This window comes from Hibiscus syriacus, unplaced genomic scaffold, assembly GCF_006381635.1.
Source record: "Hibiscus syriacus cultivar Baekdansim isolate YM2019G1 unplaced genomic scaffold, ASM638163v2 tig00110718_pilon, whole genome shotgun sequence".
NCBI lineage: Eukaryota > Viridiplantae > Streptophyta > Magnoliopsida > Malvales > Malvaceae > Hibiscus > Hibiscus syriacus.
The window spans coordinates 642,962-661,026 of record NW_024062837.1 but is presented as its reverse complement, the minus strand read 5'-3'; the positions used below and the strand labels follow the sequence as shown (position 1 = coordinate 661,026).

The following is an 18,065-nucleotide window of genomic DNA, read 5'->3' as shown; positions in this document are numbered from 1 at the left end:
TCACTTATATGTTGTGCAAGATCATTCTTTTTGGCAGATTTCGGGGTAATTGGGCGTGGGCAAGCTTGCTGCAGCAACGGCTTAAGGTGATCTCGGTTTTTAGCTTTCTTAAGGATGCTTCAACGTCGCTGTGAATGCGATCCGTGTGCATTGGGGAAAATTGGTGTGACATTCGGGTCATATCCAAAGAATTCGATGATCGCATGGATGGCGATCTTGGATAGGCTTCCCACGAGGAACCGTCTTATTCCTTTTGGTTCCAATATTGATGGATGTGTTTGAACGAGCTTGAGACTCGTACCTTTTCTTTGATTGTGCTTATTATAAATGTATTTGGGGGTTGGTTTTGCGGGCTTGTAAGGTGTTGAGACCGGTTTTGAGCTGGAAGCAGGAGCTCAGTTGGGCTTGCAGAAATGCCAAGGGAAAATCAGTGTTGTCGACGGTGTGAGACGAGGAGAATCTGATCTTATTGGCTTCCTGAAGGAGATGGTGCAGTGGAAGCTGGCTGCCTTGCTTGAGGATAGAAGGGTAGTTTAAATTATAACAGTAGGAAAGTTATAATCAGACTGGATGAGCTAGAAACAGAAACACTTGCAATTCCTTCAGTTGCTATTTGAGGAGGAACCATTGATTCATTAACGTGCAATTTACAGATTCTTTTTACAAAAAAAGATAGAAGAGGAAAGCAAAGTACCCTTTAGTCTCTCTTATTTGTATAAAGAAAAGTTTCAGTACATCTTGATTCATCGCCAACAGAAACATTTAACAATACTGCTTAAAAATCCTAGTTCCGACACCAAAACCTTATTTCGAACAACTTTATGAAATTTCAAGTCTTTCTTCAACATTGAGTGCGAAGTTGAACCTTAACCAAAGCTTCTTCTCATTGCAACAAATCTCCATACTTACCAAGACCTTGAAAAGTTCTACACCGAGTTCACTTAAACGTCGGACTCCAACAATGACAAGGAAAATAAGAGAGGACATCGATGAGTTTAGAACGAGGAGCCAAAAAGAGAAGAAGAGAGTTTTCAGCGGCGCAAAAGCTAAGGAGATGGAGACGATGAATGTGAGCAATGCCAATCATGTTCTCAACGTTGAAGAGGTTCTTCATTACTATTCTTGCCTCACATGTCCGGCCTATGTCGTTGACAAATTCTTCATGGAGATTTGCAGTGCGTTTTTGGGGTTAACGGAGAAAAAAATAATAAAAATGTCATATCATCATGGGGTTAGAGACAAAACGGTTGAGTGACAAAACGGTGAGTAACATAGGAGAGAGATTAAAGTTTAGTTACTAAATATATAATTTACCCAAACAATATTATTATTTATTATAAAAAAATTCTCTATATATATTTTTTTTTAAAATGAAAAGAAAAGAAAAGAAAAAACAAAGCCCTTGCATTCGAGGGGGCGAGAAACATATAGCATCTACTTCTTCTTTGGAATCCCTGCTTGCTTCGTAACTGAATTGCTTGTTATGGATCAAAGGGTGAAGAAGGAAGCTGTAGAGATACTTAAAAGAACGACGTCGTTTTCTGGTCGGAAACTCAAATCTGCTGGCGAAGAAGACTTCACCCTCGCTCACTCACCCCTCACTCCTACGCTCCACCCTTCTTCTCCGGTCTCTCTTTTCTTCTTCCTCTCCTTCTTGCTTTCTGTTTGTTTAGCTGGAATTCGAAGGAAAATGACAGAAACTATAGGAAAATAAGTTAGATCTTGTACTTGCTGCTGTAGGTTTCTTCAACAACAACAAAAAAAGAAGGTTCCGTACTGTCTTTGCTGGATTGGTAACTATTTGCATTGCATTATATCTTATTTTTGCAGGATAAGAAGACAAATAATAGGAAGAAAGCAAAGGCGTCAACTGAGAAAAAACTGAAGCTAAAGAAGAGCCAATCCGAGACCATAATCAAACCTGTAAAACCTTTATTCTTACTCTCTTTGCTTCCCTTAGAATTGTTGAATAGTTTTTACTGCTGTTACTAATATTTATTGTGTAACTACTCAATTGCAATCTCAAATTTCCAAAATGCATTGTTAAGAGCATCGATATTTGAATGATTGTTTTGGTTTATAGTCCCCCCCTTCTTTTGTTACTTTTAATTTCAAATATTGTTTTGAAGTGTCAAATGAAAACATTTTGTTTGATAACAAATTTGGCAACTTATAAGCACAAATTCAAGGATGTAGAGGTAAACTTATTTTAATATGCCAAACTAGTTGGCGTATAGAATGGACGAGAAGAGAGAATTTCTAATTTCAAACTTCCAGCAAGAATTGTTTGTCTTTTACGTGATTAAATGGGAATTAGTACTAACAAATAGATTTTCGGACAGGCAGTGACGGATTCTGGGGGCATGAAAATAAGGTTAGTCAAGTATCTAAAAGAGATGGAATTTACATACGCTGTTTTACAGTTATACTGCTCTTTGATTCATTATCTGATGATTTTTTTTTTCCTCTGGAAGCTCTATGAAAAATAACGCCGGTGATGGAAGATGCACCCCTGAAATTAAGTCTCCGGCTATGATTTGTGCAGAGGAAGTTCAATCAAACCTAGAACCTGAATTTCCCAGTTTTGCAAAATCTTTGGTTAGATCACATGTTGGAAGTTGTTTTTGGATGGTTAGTGTTGTCAAATGCCTGAATTCACTTCGTATAATTGTATTAACTGTGAAATTTTTTCCTTTTCTTGTGATCATATCATTTTTCTTTTCACAGGGGCTTCCTGGGGTGTTCTGTAGAATGCATTTACCTAGGAAAGATACTGCAGTCACTTTGGAAGACGAAGGTGGGCATCAATATTGTGTAAAATACTATGCTGATAAAACAGGATTGAGTGCAGGTTGGAGACAGTTTTGTAGTGCCAATAATTTGCTTGAGGGAGATGTTTTGGTCTTCCAGTTAGTTGAGCCAACCAAGTTCAAGGTGATGGTTTAAATTACATTTCCGTTAGCTATTCTTCTTGGCCTTCAATTTTTATTGAGCTTTTGAGGTTTACGTTGCTTAAGTGCAATGTAATTATATTTCTGTTGATAGTTCTGACTTATCATTGGAGTTTAATACTAAGAAGAAAGTTCTAGGTATGATTTATTTCTCCATGTCTCAACATTGGATGGGCATCCACTATGATTTAGGGCTCTAGTTCTGGGATTAGAGACCGACCCTCCAGCCTAAAATGTGATATTCTATTATAATTATGTGTTATAATATTAATATTGATAAAATATGCTGGTAAAACACATGGTTGAATGTATTTTTATTGGGAAAATAGAGAAAACGCAATGGAAGGAAAATATGGATAGAAAAATGAGGGGAGGCTGCGAGGTGCTAGGCCGCCTCCAACAACCTTAGTGATTTTGTCTCTAGAGGGATGCCATCCATTTTGGGATTGTACCTCTTGTGCTGTACTTCTGACATTGGCTTCCGTAGAAAGTTCAGCATGGGGGTAGCATAAGTCATATATATTGTCCTTTTCAGCGTGGATTAATGTCCACTGAATTTTGTTTAATCATGTTGACTCTTTGATTTAGACATTACTCCTTGAAAAAGTTTTAGAATCCTATTCCACTTTGCCAAAGTTTTCTTTAGTTAATTCCTATTAAGACAAACAAGGTATTCTCTTGATAACTTAAGCGTGATGAATTTTATTACTATAGCATCTTCATATGATCAATGTTATACCCAAAAGTCATTTGTTGGAGTATTCATGATTAGAACCATAAGTAGAGTAAATTTACAAGTATAACATTACTCATATAAGATCTTTAGTAAGCTTAAAGGATTGGTTATCCCACTTACCATGCAAGAAAATTTGCCATGAACATCAACTTTATTACCAAATGACATTCTCATATAGGTTTTTGCTTTAACTTTCTAGAGAAAACTGGTTTTGATCAGCTAGATTTTTGCCTTTAACTAGTTATGAAAGAGCACCGATAGACCATCAGATGCGAAAAAGTTCACTGATTCCTGCTGTAACTGAGGATGTTAATGCTTGTATATTTTAAATCCAAGTTAACATGGTTGTCTTTTCGAACATACGGTGGGTTTTGTTAGCAATTATGTTAAGAACCTTAAAAAGACTAATTATGAAACCTGATTCTTGAAGATGTAGTTGGGATGAATATGAAATCTGATTCTTAAAGATTCTTTGTATGTGCCTCATTATGAGGTCAGGGGGTTGGCCTGTAACATTGCGATAAAGGTTGGACATCCTCGTATCGTACAATTCAGAATGTATTGTTTTCTCAAGATTGATCAATGGTACTAAATCAAGCCATTATCTCACTCTTTAAAAACTTAAATGTTGTTTTTGGAAGTTTGCTTGATTTATAGGAGGAATGGAGAGAGAAATAGACTTAGTTCCAGCTAACTACGCCAGCACTTTAAAAGTTCCTATAGGAACCGTAGGTGATAGAGAACTAGTGTGGAGTTCATATTAGATTTATTCCGAATCATTATACCAATGAAACAAAAGAACTGCTTGACTGTGTTTCTAACCTGGCTCTTCAGTAAACCGTATTACCCTGGACTGCATTAATTTAAGGGGATGCGATGCATCAGGTTTCTTCCAATGTTTGAAGAGAGGTTATGTTTCTCTTGAATGCATGTATTCTTGTGTAAATGCAGTTCGATTACATTAGTATTACTCTTATCTCTCAACAGATATCATCTTATTTTTGTAGATATACATAATAAGGGCAAATGATTTGAATGAACTGGATGGGGCTCTTGGCCTCCTCAATTTGGATGCTCATACAAAACAAAGTGATGCAGGCAAGTTGATTGGTACTTTCTTAGGTCTCTTAATTGTCATGTTTTTGCATGTCAGACTGTTTGCATTATGACCGAATTTATGGAAAACTTTAAATGATGCAGAAACTGTCCAACAGCCTCTAAAAGTAAGAAGAGGAAATGTCCGAAACCTCTCCCACTTGCTTCTGTTCGAAAGAAGAACAAGAGTTCTGGCCTACAGGGATTGTCTTGTAACATCGGGCAGCCAGCAGTGCAATCTGAAAATGATAGTGAAGAAGTTGGTTCAGAAGTTTTGGAAGATTTCAAGCGAAACGTGCCGACAAGTCAATTCAAAGGCATAACAAGTTTTGAGAACAACATATTGGTTGATGGCTTGGTTGTAGATCCCAAGCTCTCGGAAGATATTCGCAGTAAATACTACCAGCTATGCTGTAGTCAAAATGCTTTCCTGCATGAAAATATCATCCAGGGTATAAGTTTTAAATTTAAAGTTGGAATTATTTCCGAAACCGTCAGAATCGCTGATGCAATTAGAGGTTGCAAGCTCACAACATCTCGGGATGAATTTGATAGATGGGACAAGACATTGAAAGCGTTTGAGTTGTTGGGCGTAAATGTCGGATTCTTACGAACTCGGCTACAGCATCTGGTAAACCTTGCATTTGAGTCGGAAGGCGCTGCTGAGCAAGGAGATACTTTGAAGCTAAAACAGAACGAGCTCAGACCGAGAATGAGATAAGAAACCTTGAAGCAAAACTCGCTGAGCTGAAGCATGCCTGCAAGACGTTCGGATTCGAAATCGAGAGTGTGCAATGTACAGCAGAAACCAATGAGCTGAGGTTTGAGAAAGAAGTTAAGGCTCCATGGTGAGATTTGCAATGTACAGTATCTTTTTATGTATCCATAATCTGCAACTCTAGCAAGATGACAACACTAGTTTGTATCAAAGATACTGTCTGGAGATTGCTAGCTAGTTTTATTATTATTCTTGTTCTTATTCTTATTATTATTATTCATTCTTTAATTTTCTAAAATGCTGAAATAGGTATGTTCATATCCGAACGTTCAAATAATAATGGATCCAAAAATATATACAACAAATACATGGATTAACTAAAATATCGAATATATCAATATTACTCACATTTTAAGGAAAATGTTACCTTTTATTTTAGGGTAAAGTACAAAAATGGTGCTTCAACTAAAGGGTGTTTTATTGAGGCCTTAATTGTTGGATGTTGCTTTGTTGAGCCTCCAACCATTAAAAGTTATAAAGTGATTATTTGATTATTCATATTTTTCAAACTCGTCATTTTCTATTAAAAAATTGACAATCGTATGAGCTAGACGTTAACTTAGTGACTGAGATAAGATAAAATCATACTCTAATGATGTCAATCGGAATCATTGTTGCTTTTAAGCACTGGTTCTACAACATAATATTTCAAGCATTGACTCGACGATATAATGTTTCAAGTACTGATTGACGGCATAATGTAAATAAAGACTCGATCCATATAATTCAGCTCAAACAATTCTTCCCAGTAAGCATGTTAACGTATAGTTCAAAGGATCACCAAGTTTTTAACGAAAATTGACGAGTTTGTAATATATGAATAGTCGAATGACCATTTTATTAATTTTAAGAGTCAGAGGACTCAACAAAGCAGCATCCAATAATTAAGAAACTATTTTATAACTTTCAATAGTAAAAGACCCTACAAAACAATGCCTATAGTCGGGAATCATATGTATATATCCCCTTTAATTTAAACTATCGAAACTGTTACCTAATTAATTTAAAATACGAAAAACATCAACATTACTCGCATTTTTTAGATAATTCAATTTTAATAATAATAAAAAAGTAATATATATTACTCACTCTTTTGAAGGGGGGGAAATGTCTTCTAAACTCGAACTATCGAAAAAATTGTATTCTAATAAGTTTAGAGACTACTTCTCAATTATTCTAGTAAAAGGATGTTACCTCAATTTTAACATAAAATTATATATCTATATAATAGATGAAAATATGAACATGATATAGTTAAAAAACTATATATAATATATGATATAAGTTTAAAATATTAATAAAAATATGTTCATTAAAATATACAAATGATATAAGATTGAAAATAATGAATATACATGTAAGACAAGAAAAATTTCACACACACACATATATTTATATAAATGTAAATGTAAAATCAGTATTAATGTAAAATATACTATATAAAAACATGAATTATAATATATATATATATATATTATACAATACACAATATAAGAAATATATATGATATAATATTATAGCAAAATAATACTGGTATAAATAAATAAAATGAATGGTTTATCTCAAAAAAAAAAGATTGAAATACAATTAAAACACTGAGAAATGAAGCTAATTAAAAACAAAATGAAACATAAGGACTAAATCATATTAAGTGCAAATTAAAGACAAAAAACATGTAATTCTAATTTATCTAAATATTTTTTTAGATACGATTCTTCTAATTTATTTTAAAATCAATATTATGGACAGCCCGAAGAAGAAAAAAACATGACTTAATTCCCAAATGAAATCCTACAAGATTAAAACAAATGAAAAATAAGAACAATAAATTCCCAAATGAAGTAAAAATAAAAGGAATTAAACCAGCCCTCAAATGGTAAAATTAGGGAAATAATATAGACGGGAATTTTTTCTTGAAAAATAGGGGTGATTGAGAATTATTTTGAGATCTGTGTTATTTATTACGGTGCACGTAAAACTCGTCATTTAGGGTGACGAGCTAGGAACTAGTCCCGTAAAGAGACGGATTCCATACAATTTTAATCCATTTTATATGATGAGTTCTATTTTTCAAATATATTTATACCGAACTCATTACTTTCACGTTACGAGTTTTACATGCATGATAGGAAACAACCTATACTCTAAAATAAATTTGATGATGTCCTATTTTGTTAATTAATTATTTCGTCAACGGTAATTACTTAATTTTACCTATTCAAATCTCATATGTCTTTTATTTAAAAAAATACAAATGATCTTAATTTCAACGTCTTTTCTTTCTTATATGTAAATAAAAAGTAGATGATTATTTAAAAATTATTTTAAAATTTGTAATTATCATTTATTGACAACATAGATGACGTAATGAGTCGAATCTGTAATATAATTTCTCCTAATAAACTTTCTATATAAATTTTGACTTAACGTGGAACCGACAATTTAAAAAAAAATCACGTACAAAAGTATAACAATTTGAAATCTAAATTAACTTAATTATTTATTAAAGTTTGAATCGAAAACTAAAAGAAAAATGATTGATGAAGACATATCAACAACGCAATCCAATTTCCCTGTTTTAATCCACAGAAGTGGTTGTTGCTAACGCATGGCTTACTGGGTCATAATTGGTTTGAGATTGGAGTAATTAGTTAATGAGAGAGGAACAAAGCTTAATTATTGAAACATTCAAAGCTTAATTAATGAAGACAAATCACCTACTAATCCCAATGCCTTCCACTTGACACGCCCTAAGGCCGTACGCTCTGTGATTGCATCGAAGGGGTGGGGCCTTACGCTTGACCAGATTTCAGCCATTTTTACACCAAATATAATATTAAACAAGACAACTACATTTTATATAAAAACTAAGGAAAACCAAGAAGAAAAAAGGCGTATGTTTCTCTTTCGTGTCATTGTTTTTCACGAGGCAACAAGGAAAAAAAAAAGGCCTCGACCTCGTTCCGCTCCATACTTCACAAGGATTTTGCCGCCTCCTCCTTGGCTTCTTCTTCCTTTCCTCGGATTGTTTCAGTAGCTGAGAATACAAAGGGAAGCAAGATGGGTTCCAACGAACCATCCTCTTTCTTCTTCGGCTTTGTGAATTTATATGTACTTTAATCTCCTTTCTTTCTTGGGATGCTTCAGCTTCTGCGAAAACAGCAATGGCCGAGTACATCTGTTTGTTTCACAAGGTACCCTTTTCTCTTCACTTCATTTTACTTTCTGGTTTCTTTTTCTTTGGTCAGTTCTTACTTGGTTTCTTTGTAATGCTTAGAAAAAAAAACAAGAATCAAATTCTTGTCGGATGGTCCTGGATTGTGTCGATGGATGATGCCAAAGCTCAATGTTTTGAAGAAATCATCTGATTTTTCTTGACTTCCTGTTCGAACCTTTTCTTTTATTTAAGTTAATATTTCTGTTTTTTTAATTCGAAACAAAACATTCGATGCTCGTGAAGGATAATTTTTATTTGACCTCTTTGCTTGTTTGAATCTGGGTTTTGGCTTCACTTGTTCTTGCACTTTCATGGTTTCTTGTATGCGTGAATTTGGAGTTCTATGCATAAATATTAGCTTCCACTTCAAAATTAAAACCTGCATTGTATTATTTTCCTGTTAAAACTACTAGTTGAGTTTCAACTTTTTTCTATTTTCCTCTATCTTTTCCAGGCACCTTTACCTTTTAGCTTTACTAGTTACATCAGTTTGAAATCTCTCTCCTTGTCCCTGGAAAGACACATGATTTCGTGTCAGGGTGCAATCTTAGGATGTTATATTAAAAATTTAGGAAGGATGAAATTAGATATAGATATAAAATATAAAGAAAAAACCTAAGTTACCTGAGAATTTGAAATTTCAGGGAGTGCGACCGCACTCCAGCACCGTTCGGTCCGTCCCTGGTCAATATATTTTCTACTAAAAATGTTTTCTTGCTTTCTTATCTCCATAAATTTTATGATGATTTCAGTTATATATATTTGTGTTTTTCTATGCAGGATACTCTAATTATAAAGTCTCCCAAGAAATCTCCATTGTTCTTAAGGACAGTAGTTTTATTGTTTGCTGTATTGTGTGGTATTTATATCTGCACAGTCTGTTTAAAGCAGATAAGTGTTGTTACCAAGCTCAAATTTCAAAACATTCAAGTCATACAGAATCCAACTTCAGATAATGACATTACTGAGCAAGTAGAAGCTGTAATTCCTACTTTGCACTACCCTAAACCTGAAACTTTTAGCAGGTAAACAAGAATACTTCCATTTCTAGTTTTTCATATATTTTTTTCTTTCTGATCAAAATTATCTGAGGTTTTGCCATTCATACTTTGTCAGGGGTGAATGCGCACGAAATCCGGTACGATTCTTTGCCATATTGTCGATGCAAAGGTCTGGAAGTGGATGGTTTGAGAGTTTGCTAAATAGTCATATTAATATAAGCTCGAATGGGGAGATATTCTGTCCAATGGATAGGAGGAAAAACATTTCAACAATTATACAGACTTTGGACAAAGTTTACAATTTGGATTGGCTCAATAGTGCTTCCAAGAATGAGTGCTCTGCCGCTGTTGGCTTCAAGTGGATGCTGAATCAGGTATACAAATGTAGTTGAATATTCAAGATAGTCATTTTTCCATTACAATTGTATACATTTGTTTTCCTATGTCGTTTGATGCCTTTTTCTATAAAAAAATGTTCGATGAGTTCCCTTCCGGAAAGAAAAAGAATTGTTGAGGCTTTTTTCAGGGACCTCTCATTGTCCTTGAATCAAGTTATGATGAAATTTCAGGTTAGATATTTCAGTAAAGTTGCCCCATTCAAATTTGCTTGTTTACTTGTTTATCTGTCTGGATCATTGGAGAAAACTGTACTTAGTTTTAGATGTCTGATTTTCGCGTCTCCAAATCCATAACAGTGATTAACCATAAAAGCAGCGTCACGGAAGACCCTGAAGATGGCCATTATCCTTTATGATGGATGCAAATTATTTGAATCCCAGGAGCTGCTTTATGGTCTACAGCTAACTGCTAGATGTATTTTCATGCAGGGATTGATTCTGCACCATAAAGAAATAGTAGAATACTTCAACTGTCAAGGAGTGTCTACCATATTTCTCTTCCGAAGAAATTTGCTTCGGAGAATTGTTTCTCTGCTTGCAAATTCATATGATCGCTATGCCAAGCTATTAAATGGAACCCACAAGTCTCATGTTCATTCACAGGAAGAGGTATTTGTCCCTATCCCTATCCCACCACAGACTCACTCAGTTGTGTTTGACCTTTTTGTCATTGGAGAACCTTGAACTTATTGCCGGTCACTTGATGTAGGCAGCTGCTCTTTCAAGATACAAGCTGGTAATCAACTCTACATCATTAATAAGTGATCTGAAAGAACTAGAGATGGATGCTGTCAAGGCTATAGAATACTTCAATAGCACCCGCCACATGGTTTTGTACTATGAGGATCTCATCACAAACAGTACAGTAAGGATATAACAAGTTTTCGTGAAACATTTACGATATTTCTGAACTTCAGCTTTTAGCAAAATGTCGTAGAATAAACGATTTGCCACCCCCTTATGCAGTGCTGTTGTGCCAAGTTGTGCCTTTGTTTATGTCATTCTTTTCCATGCTTGTCACAGAAACTAAAAGATGTTCAAGAGTTTCTAGGTCTTCCGCCGACGGGATTGACTAGTCGACAGGTTAAAATACACAAAGGTCTGTTGTCTGATTTTGTGAAGAACTGGGATGATGTGGTAAAGACATTAAACGGCACACGATACAAGAGTTTCCTCGAAGCTGACTACTAAGAATGACTCCCTTGCTAACAAAAAGAAGGTTATGGATGCAATCTTCCGTTGAGTTTTTCCTTTTTTACAGAATGCTTATCAGACGTACTCCCGAATCGAAAATTTTTGGTTGCTGTGAAAAGGATGGCGATGATTCCGGCAACACTTGAGTGTTCTATACCATAGTGAACCGTGTAGCAGTTTTTTTTTTTTTTGAATTATATTGATAATACAGACAGCATGTATATGCCAGCTAATGAAATTTGGGTGAATCAATCGTTCATCCATAAACAGTGTTTTCATCACGTTATATGCATCAATCTTTTGCCTTTCTGGTTCTCTCTTGCAGTGCTGCACACACATTCTTTCTAAGAGACCGGTGATCAAATATATTTAACTTTTTAATTATATTCTAATGATAATCAGATATGTGTATTTCAATGTTTATGGGTGTGGTGTTTATTTGACTTATTTCTATTATCAATTCATAGAATTATCTTCAATTCTTAGATATCGGTATATAAAAAGTAAATATTGTTTGAGATTTTGAGAGAGAAAGTATAGATCAAAATGAAATAAATCATGTAGATATATGACTTAATTATAAAATAGGTGCATATACTATATTCTTTTTTCACGAATACGTGTTTAAACTATTTTTTGAATTATCTTGGTGCCTAACGTTACAAACGTTACGACTTTACGTGTAGGGATGGCAACTCAACCCGAATCCGACGGGTTCCGACCCGACCCGACCTGATCGGGTCGAATTTTTTTAAAAAAAATTCGGGTTCGGGTCGGGTCGGGTTTTTTTTAAATGTACTGTTCGGGTCGGGTCGGGTTTAGGGTGAAAAAAATCCGACCCGACCCGACCCGAAAATATATATAATTTTATCCTATATATTTAGGGATAATTACAATAATGTCCCTCCATATATAATTTTTTTCAATTAAGTCACTGTTTTCATTGAATAAATTTTTTTTATTATTATTTCGGGTCGGGTCGGGTTTCTAAGTCATATATTCGGGTCGGGTCGGGTCGGGTCGGGTGAAACCTTAATTTCGTCGGGTCGGGTCGGGTCACGGGTGAAAAACCCTTTCTTCTCGGGTCGAGTCGCCCAAAAACCCGACCCGACCCGACCCATTGTGTTGAAACATTTTGATATTTCGATATAACAAATTAAGTTAAATGGATTTTAAGATTTTCCAAATGATTTTCTAAGTATATTCGATATAACTATTCGAATATCAAAACATTACTCCAAATATTTCAAAAATCATTTTTAATCCTTACTTAAGTGTAAAATTAAGTTTTAATCATAAAACAATTTCAAAATAATCTTACAAAGTATTTCGAACCAATTCAAAGCCAAAAATTACAGATTGCTCAGAGGGAACCGATTCCCCCCCCATAGGAGGAACCGATCCCCCCTAAATGGTTTTGGCCCCGAAATTTCCAGAATGCTCGGAGGGAACCGATTCCCCCCATAGGAGGAACCGATTCCCCCCTAAACAGTTTTGCTCCGAGAATTCCAGTATGCTCGGAGGGAACCGATCCCCCCCAAGGGGGTACCGATTCCCCCCTTGTACAATGGTCGAAATATTTGAATTTTACACTTAGGAACCGATTCCCTTCAAGGGGGAACCGATTCCCCCCACGCTCCAAGCTGTTTTATTAAATGTTTTCACACTAAAACGACTATAATATCTTCTCTAATCATCCCCAACGTTCAGAAGTGATCCAAGGTGTATTTAAGCAAGCTTAGAAGCCATTGATCAACAACAAGAAACATCAAGCAACTAGAATCAAGAGAGAATCAAAGAGAAAGCATCAAACCTCAAGTTTGAGCATTTCAAACCTATTTTCATTCAATATTCATTTTGCTTTCAAGAACACTTTTTGTGCTCAATTGTATTCAGCTTTGAGTGTTCTTTTCTTTGTTCTAGAATTGTGCAAACATCTTACCTTGTGAGGTTTTCTTGTAAGTTTGCAAATTTGTAATCTTCTCTTTGGGAAAAAGAGTGTTCTCAAGAGTTGGGGTATACTCTTGAGGGAATTGTAAGGTTATCTCTTTGGCCTCAAAAGAAAGAATAAATTAGTGAATTTGTTGGAAAATCCTTAGTGTGGATAGCTAAGGTAGTGGACGTAGACTTTATTTGAGAAAGTCGAACATCTTTAAATCGCTGTGCAATTACTTTCAATTTTCTGCAAAAGCTTCCACAAAAATTTTAATTGCCAATTCACCCCCCTCTTGGCCGATTTCGTCAATCGATTAACTCAACAATTGGCATCAGAGCCTAACTCATTTGAAGGTTTTATCGCCTCTTGAGTCGATTCGGGAAGAGTTATATCGATTATTAAAGTCACCAATGGCCTCCGCTTCAAACTTCGACTCCGGTCTCGATTCGATGCCCGTCAACAAGCCTCCTTTCTTCAATGGAGCTAACTATGCCTATTGGAAGAATAGAATGATGTACTTCATTCAAGCAAGTGACATGGGAGCATGGAATGCTGTAGAAGAAGGATACATCAAACCTCTCACTCATCCAAGGTTGTGGAGTGAAGGAGAGACAAGAATGTTCCAGCTCAACTCCAAAGCCATCCATTATTTTTTGTGCTCTTGGACCAGATGAATACGGAAGAGTTTCATCGTGTACAACCGCCAAAGAAATATGGGACAAACTTCAAGTCACACATGAAGGTACAGATGAGGTAAAGAAATCAAAAATTAGTATTCTAACGCATAGCTATGAAAATTTCAGGATGAAATCAAATGAAGACATCAAAGCTATGATGGATAGATTTTCAACGATTGTCAATGGTCTCAAATCATATGGAGAGATCATCTCAAATGAAAAGCTTGTGAGGAAGTTAGTCTACTCCCTCCCAAAATCATGGCAATCAAAGAAGACGACAATCATCGAGTCTAAGGACCTATCGTCCTTAACTCTTGAAGAACTTATCGGTTCACTCCTCACTCATGAGATGATGCTCGAAGATGAGGTGGACCTTGATAAAGTTGAAGAGACACCAAAGGAAAAGGAGAAGAAGAAAATATTGGAGTTGCTCTCAAATCCACAAAGATGAGAGTGATTCTAATATGATGATGATGACGAGGAAATGGCATTGTTTGCCAAACGGTTCAGAAAAATGATGAGACCATACCAAGGAAGAAAATTCAAACGAAACGAAGGCCTCAAAAATGAACCAAAAGAGAAGGACCCAATCATTTGCTATGAATGCAAAAAGCCGGGGCATGTCAAATATGATTGCCCACAATTGAAGAAAAAGGGTCAATCAAAGAATAAGCACAAGGCTCATGTGGCTACATGGAGCGATGAAGAAGGTTCCGATGAAGAGGAACAAGAAGTAGCAAACTTGTGCTTGATGACATTCGGGGAAGATTCTAAGGTAACCTCTAACTCATCCGATTTTGATGATTTATCTTATGATGAGTTATTTGAGGAATACAATGGGTTGGCTTCGGATTATGAGAAATTGTTTTTAAATATAAAAATGATGTTTCAAAATTGAAAAATGAAAACAAACTCATATCCAAAACCAACAACGATCTTGAAAGTAAAATCAAAGATTTGCAAATCAAACTAGAAGAGTTTGAAAAGAAAAATTTAGATTTGCAAAATTTACTTTCAAAGATCAATGATGATCATCAAAAGAAAATTGATGATCTTAAAACTTCTTTTGATAAAGTTGGAACAAAACATTTTGAAAAAGGTGGAAATTCAAAATCCAACTTTGTTAGAAAAGTTTTAGAAACTACAATCATAGAGGTCCCCAAAGAACCTCTAATGGAAAAATCATTAGAAGTATGTGGGTTCCTAAAAACTCATTACTACTAAAGATAAAAATATCCTACAAATGGATACCTAAGGGGACTAGGATTTTGGAAACTAATGAATATGGACCCAAAAGAATTTGGGTACCAAAAATCAAAAATTAATCTATGTTTGTAGGGAAAGGAGCATTGCTACAAGGCACGGGAAACAAATTCAAATTCATGGTACCTTGATAGTGGATGCTCAAGACATATGACCGGAGACAAAAGCCGGTTCATTGAGCTTAACGCCAAAAATGGAGGAGAAGTGACTTTTGGAGACAATTCAAAAGGTCACATTGAAGGTATTGGTACAATAGGTAATACCTCTTCCATACAAATTAAGAATGTTTTATATGTGAATGGATTAAAGCATAATCTATTGAGTATTAGTCAATTATGCGATAAAGGATTCAATGTCTTATTTGAAATTAATGGTTGTAAAGTCATTGACATTGCATCTAATCGGATTATGCTTGTTGGTCATAGAATAGGAAACATTTACATGGTGCATTTAGATTCTATTGATATGACTAATTTATGCCTAGTTGCTAAGGATGAGCATGATAGTTGGTTATGGCATAGGAGACTAGGTCATGCTAGTATGAGTGTTTTGCAATGGTTAATTCAAGGAGACTTAGTAAGAGGGTTGCCTAAGCTTAAATTTGATAATGATAAAATATGTGATGCTTGTGCTAAAGGAAAACAAAAACGAGTTTCTTTTAAATCTATTAATGATGTATCAACTAGTAGAGTATTACAATTGATCCATTTAGATCTTTTTGGGCCAACTAGAACTACTAGCTTGGGAGGAAAACAATATGCATTTGTCTTGGTAGATGACTATTCTAGATACACTTGGGTTCTATTCTTAAGTAATAAAGATGAAGCATTAGAAAATTTCATCACATTTTCAAAAATAATCCAAAATGAAAAAGGTTACTCTATCACTAGTGTTAGAAGTGATCATGGAACTGAATTTGAAAATCTTGGATTTATTGAGTTTTGTAATTCTAATGGTATTAGCCATAATTTTTCAGCACCTAGAACCCCTCAACAAAATGGAGTTGTTGAGAGGAAAAATCGAACTTTAGAAGAAATGGCTAGAACCATGCTTTGTGAAAATAATTTGCCAAAATATTTTTGGGCAGAAGCCACAAATACCGCTTGTTATGTTGTAAATCGAGTAATGATTAGGCCAATTTTAAAGAAAACTCCATATGAAATTCTCAAAAATAAAAAGCCTAACATTAGCTATTTTCATCCTTTTGGATGTAAATGTTTTGTTTTAAACAACGATAAAGAAAATCTTGGAAAATTTGATGCTAAAAGTGATGAAGGAATTTTTCTGGGTTATTCCTTAAATTCTAAAGCTTATCGTGTATTTAATAAAAGAACTTTAGTTGTAGAAGAGTCTATTCATGTTGTTTTCGATGATAATCCCCTTCTGAGGAAGGATTCTTCTGTTAATGATGATGTAGGTATTGTACAAGCAAATGACGTTAGACATGACGTTGGAGAATCATCATCAAAGGAAGAAACAAAAGATGAGGAAACTCATGATCCCCTCGAGAATCCAACCATTGAAGAAATGGAAGTATCTTTTCCAAGAGAGTACAACTATGTCAAGGATGGTGAAATTATAGGTGATCCATCAAAAGGGGTAACTACTCGATCTTCTCTTAGAAATATCTGTAATTATGTTGCATTTATTTCATGCATAGAGCCTAAGAACATCAAAGAAGCATTAAAAGATGAACATTGGATTATGGCTATTCAAGAAGAATTAAATCAATTTGAGAGAAGTAAAGTATGGACATTAGTTGAAAGGCCTAGTAATAAATCTACTGTAGGTACTAGATGGGTTTTTAGAAATAAACTTGATGAAAGTGGTAATATAGTAAGGAACAAGGCTAGACTTGTTGCTCAAGGCTATACTCAAGAAGAAGGCATAGACTATGATGAAACATACGCTCCCGTAGCTAGGATGGAAGCAATTAGAATGTTATTGGCATTTGCATGTTTCAATGAATTTAAATTATATCAAATGGATGTTAAAAGTGCATTTTTAAATGGTTTTATAAAAGAAGAAGTGTACGTGGAACAACCTCCAGGTTTTGAAGATTCAAATTTTCTGGATCATGTTTTAAAATTGACAAAAGCTCTTTATGGTTTAAAACAAGCTCCTAGAGCTTGGTATGAAAGATTGTCAAATTTTTTAATTGAAAAAGATTTTTTAAAAGGAAAGGTTGACACTACATTGTTTTTAAAGAGAAAAGGTAAAGATTTATTAGTAGTTCAAATTTATGTTGATGATATAATATTTGGTTCTACTAATGATGTTCTTTGCCAAGAATTTTCTAAGCTAATGCAAAGTGAGTTTGAGATGAGCATGATGGGGAGCTCTCATTTTTCTTGGGACTCCAAATCAAGCAAAGAAAAGATGGCATCTTCATTAATCAAGCTAAGTACGTCAAAGATATGCTCAAGAAGTTTGGACTGGAAAATGGGAAACCTCATAACACTCCAATGAGTTCTTCAACAAAGCTTGACTTAGATGAAGGAGGTAAATGTGTAGATGTTAAATTATATAGGTCAATGATTGGCTCTTTGCTTTATCTAACTGCAAGTAGACCGACATTATGTTTAGTGTTTGCTTATGTGCTAGATTTCAATCATGTCCTAAGGAATCACATTTACTAGCTGTTAAGAGAATCTTTAGATACCTTAAGGACACTCCTAGTTTAGGACTTTGGTATCCTAGAGACTCTAGCTTTAGCTTGCATGCCTTTTCTGATGCGGATTATGGAGGATGCAAATTAGATAGGAAAAGCACCTCCGGTACTTGTCAATTCCTTGGAAATATGTTGATTTCTTGGTTTT

General features: G+C 34.8%; 1 protein-coding gene and 1 pseudogene across 1 annotated transcript; both read left to right on the top strand.

Annotated features, from left to right (window-relative positions):
* Nucleotides 1–1,381: 1,381 nt before the first annotated feature.
* Nucleotides 1,382–5,718, top strand: LOC120138975 (annotated as a pseudogene).
* A 2,814-nt stretch (nt 5,719–8,532) lies between these two features.
* On the top strand, nt 8,533–11,608 carry LOC120138978. Its single transcript, XM_039154348.1, has 6 exons — nt 8,533–8,754; nt 9,558–9,802; nt 9,894–10,152; nt 10,606–10,785; nt 10,886–11,041; nt 11,200–11,608. Exons 1-6 carry the CDS (start codon nt 8,725–8,727, stop codon nt 11,365–11,367), a joined length of 1,038 nt encoding a protein of 345 aa, XP_039010279.1. The 5' UTR covers nt 8,533–8,724; the 3' UTR covers nt 11,368–11,608.
* Nucleotides 11,609–18,065: the final 6,457 nt, after the last annotated feature.

Excerpts from the sequence above, each read along its gene's own strand:
- LOC120138978 (XM_039154348.1), top strand. The coding sequence starts at position 8,725 with ATGGCCGAGTACATCTGTTTGTTTCACAAG. Across the intron at positions 9,803-9,893 it reads AAACCTGAAACTTTTAGCAG|GGGTGAATGCGCACGAAATC; the intron begins GTAAACAAGAAT and ends ATACTTTGTCAG. Across the intron at positions 10,153-10,605 it reads TCAAGTGGATGCTGAATCAG|GGATTGATTCTGCACCATAA; the intron begins GTATACAAATGT and ends ATTTTCATGCAG.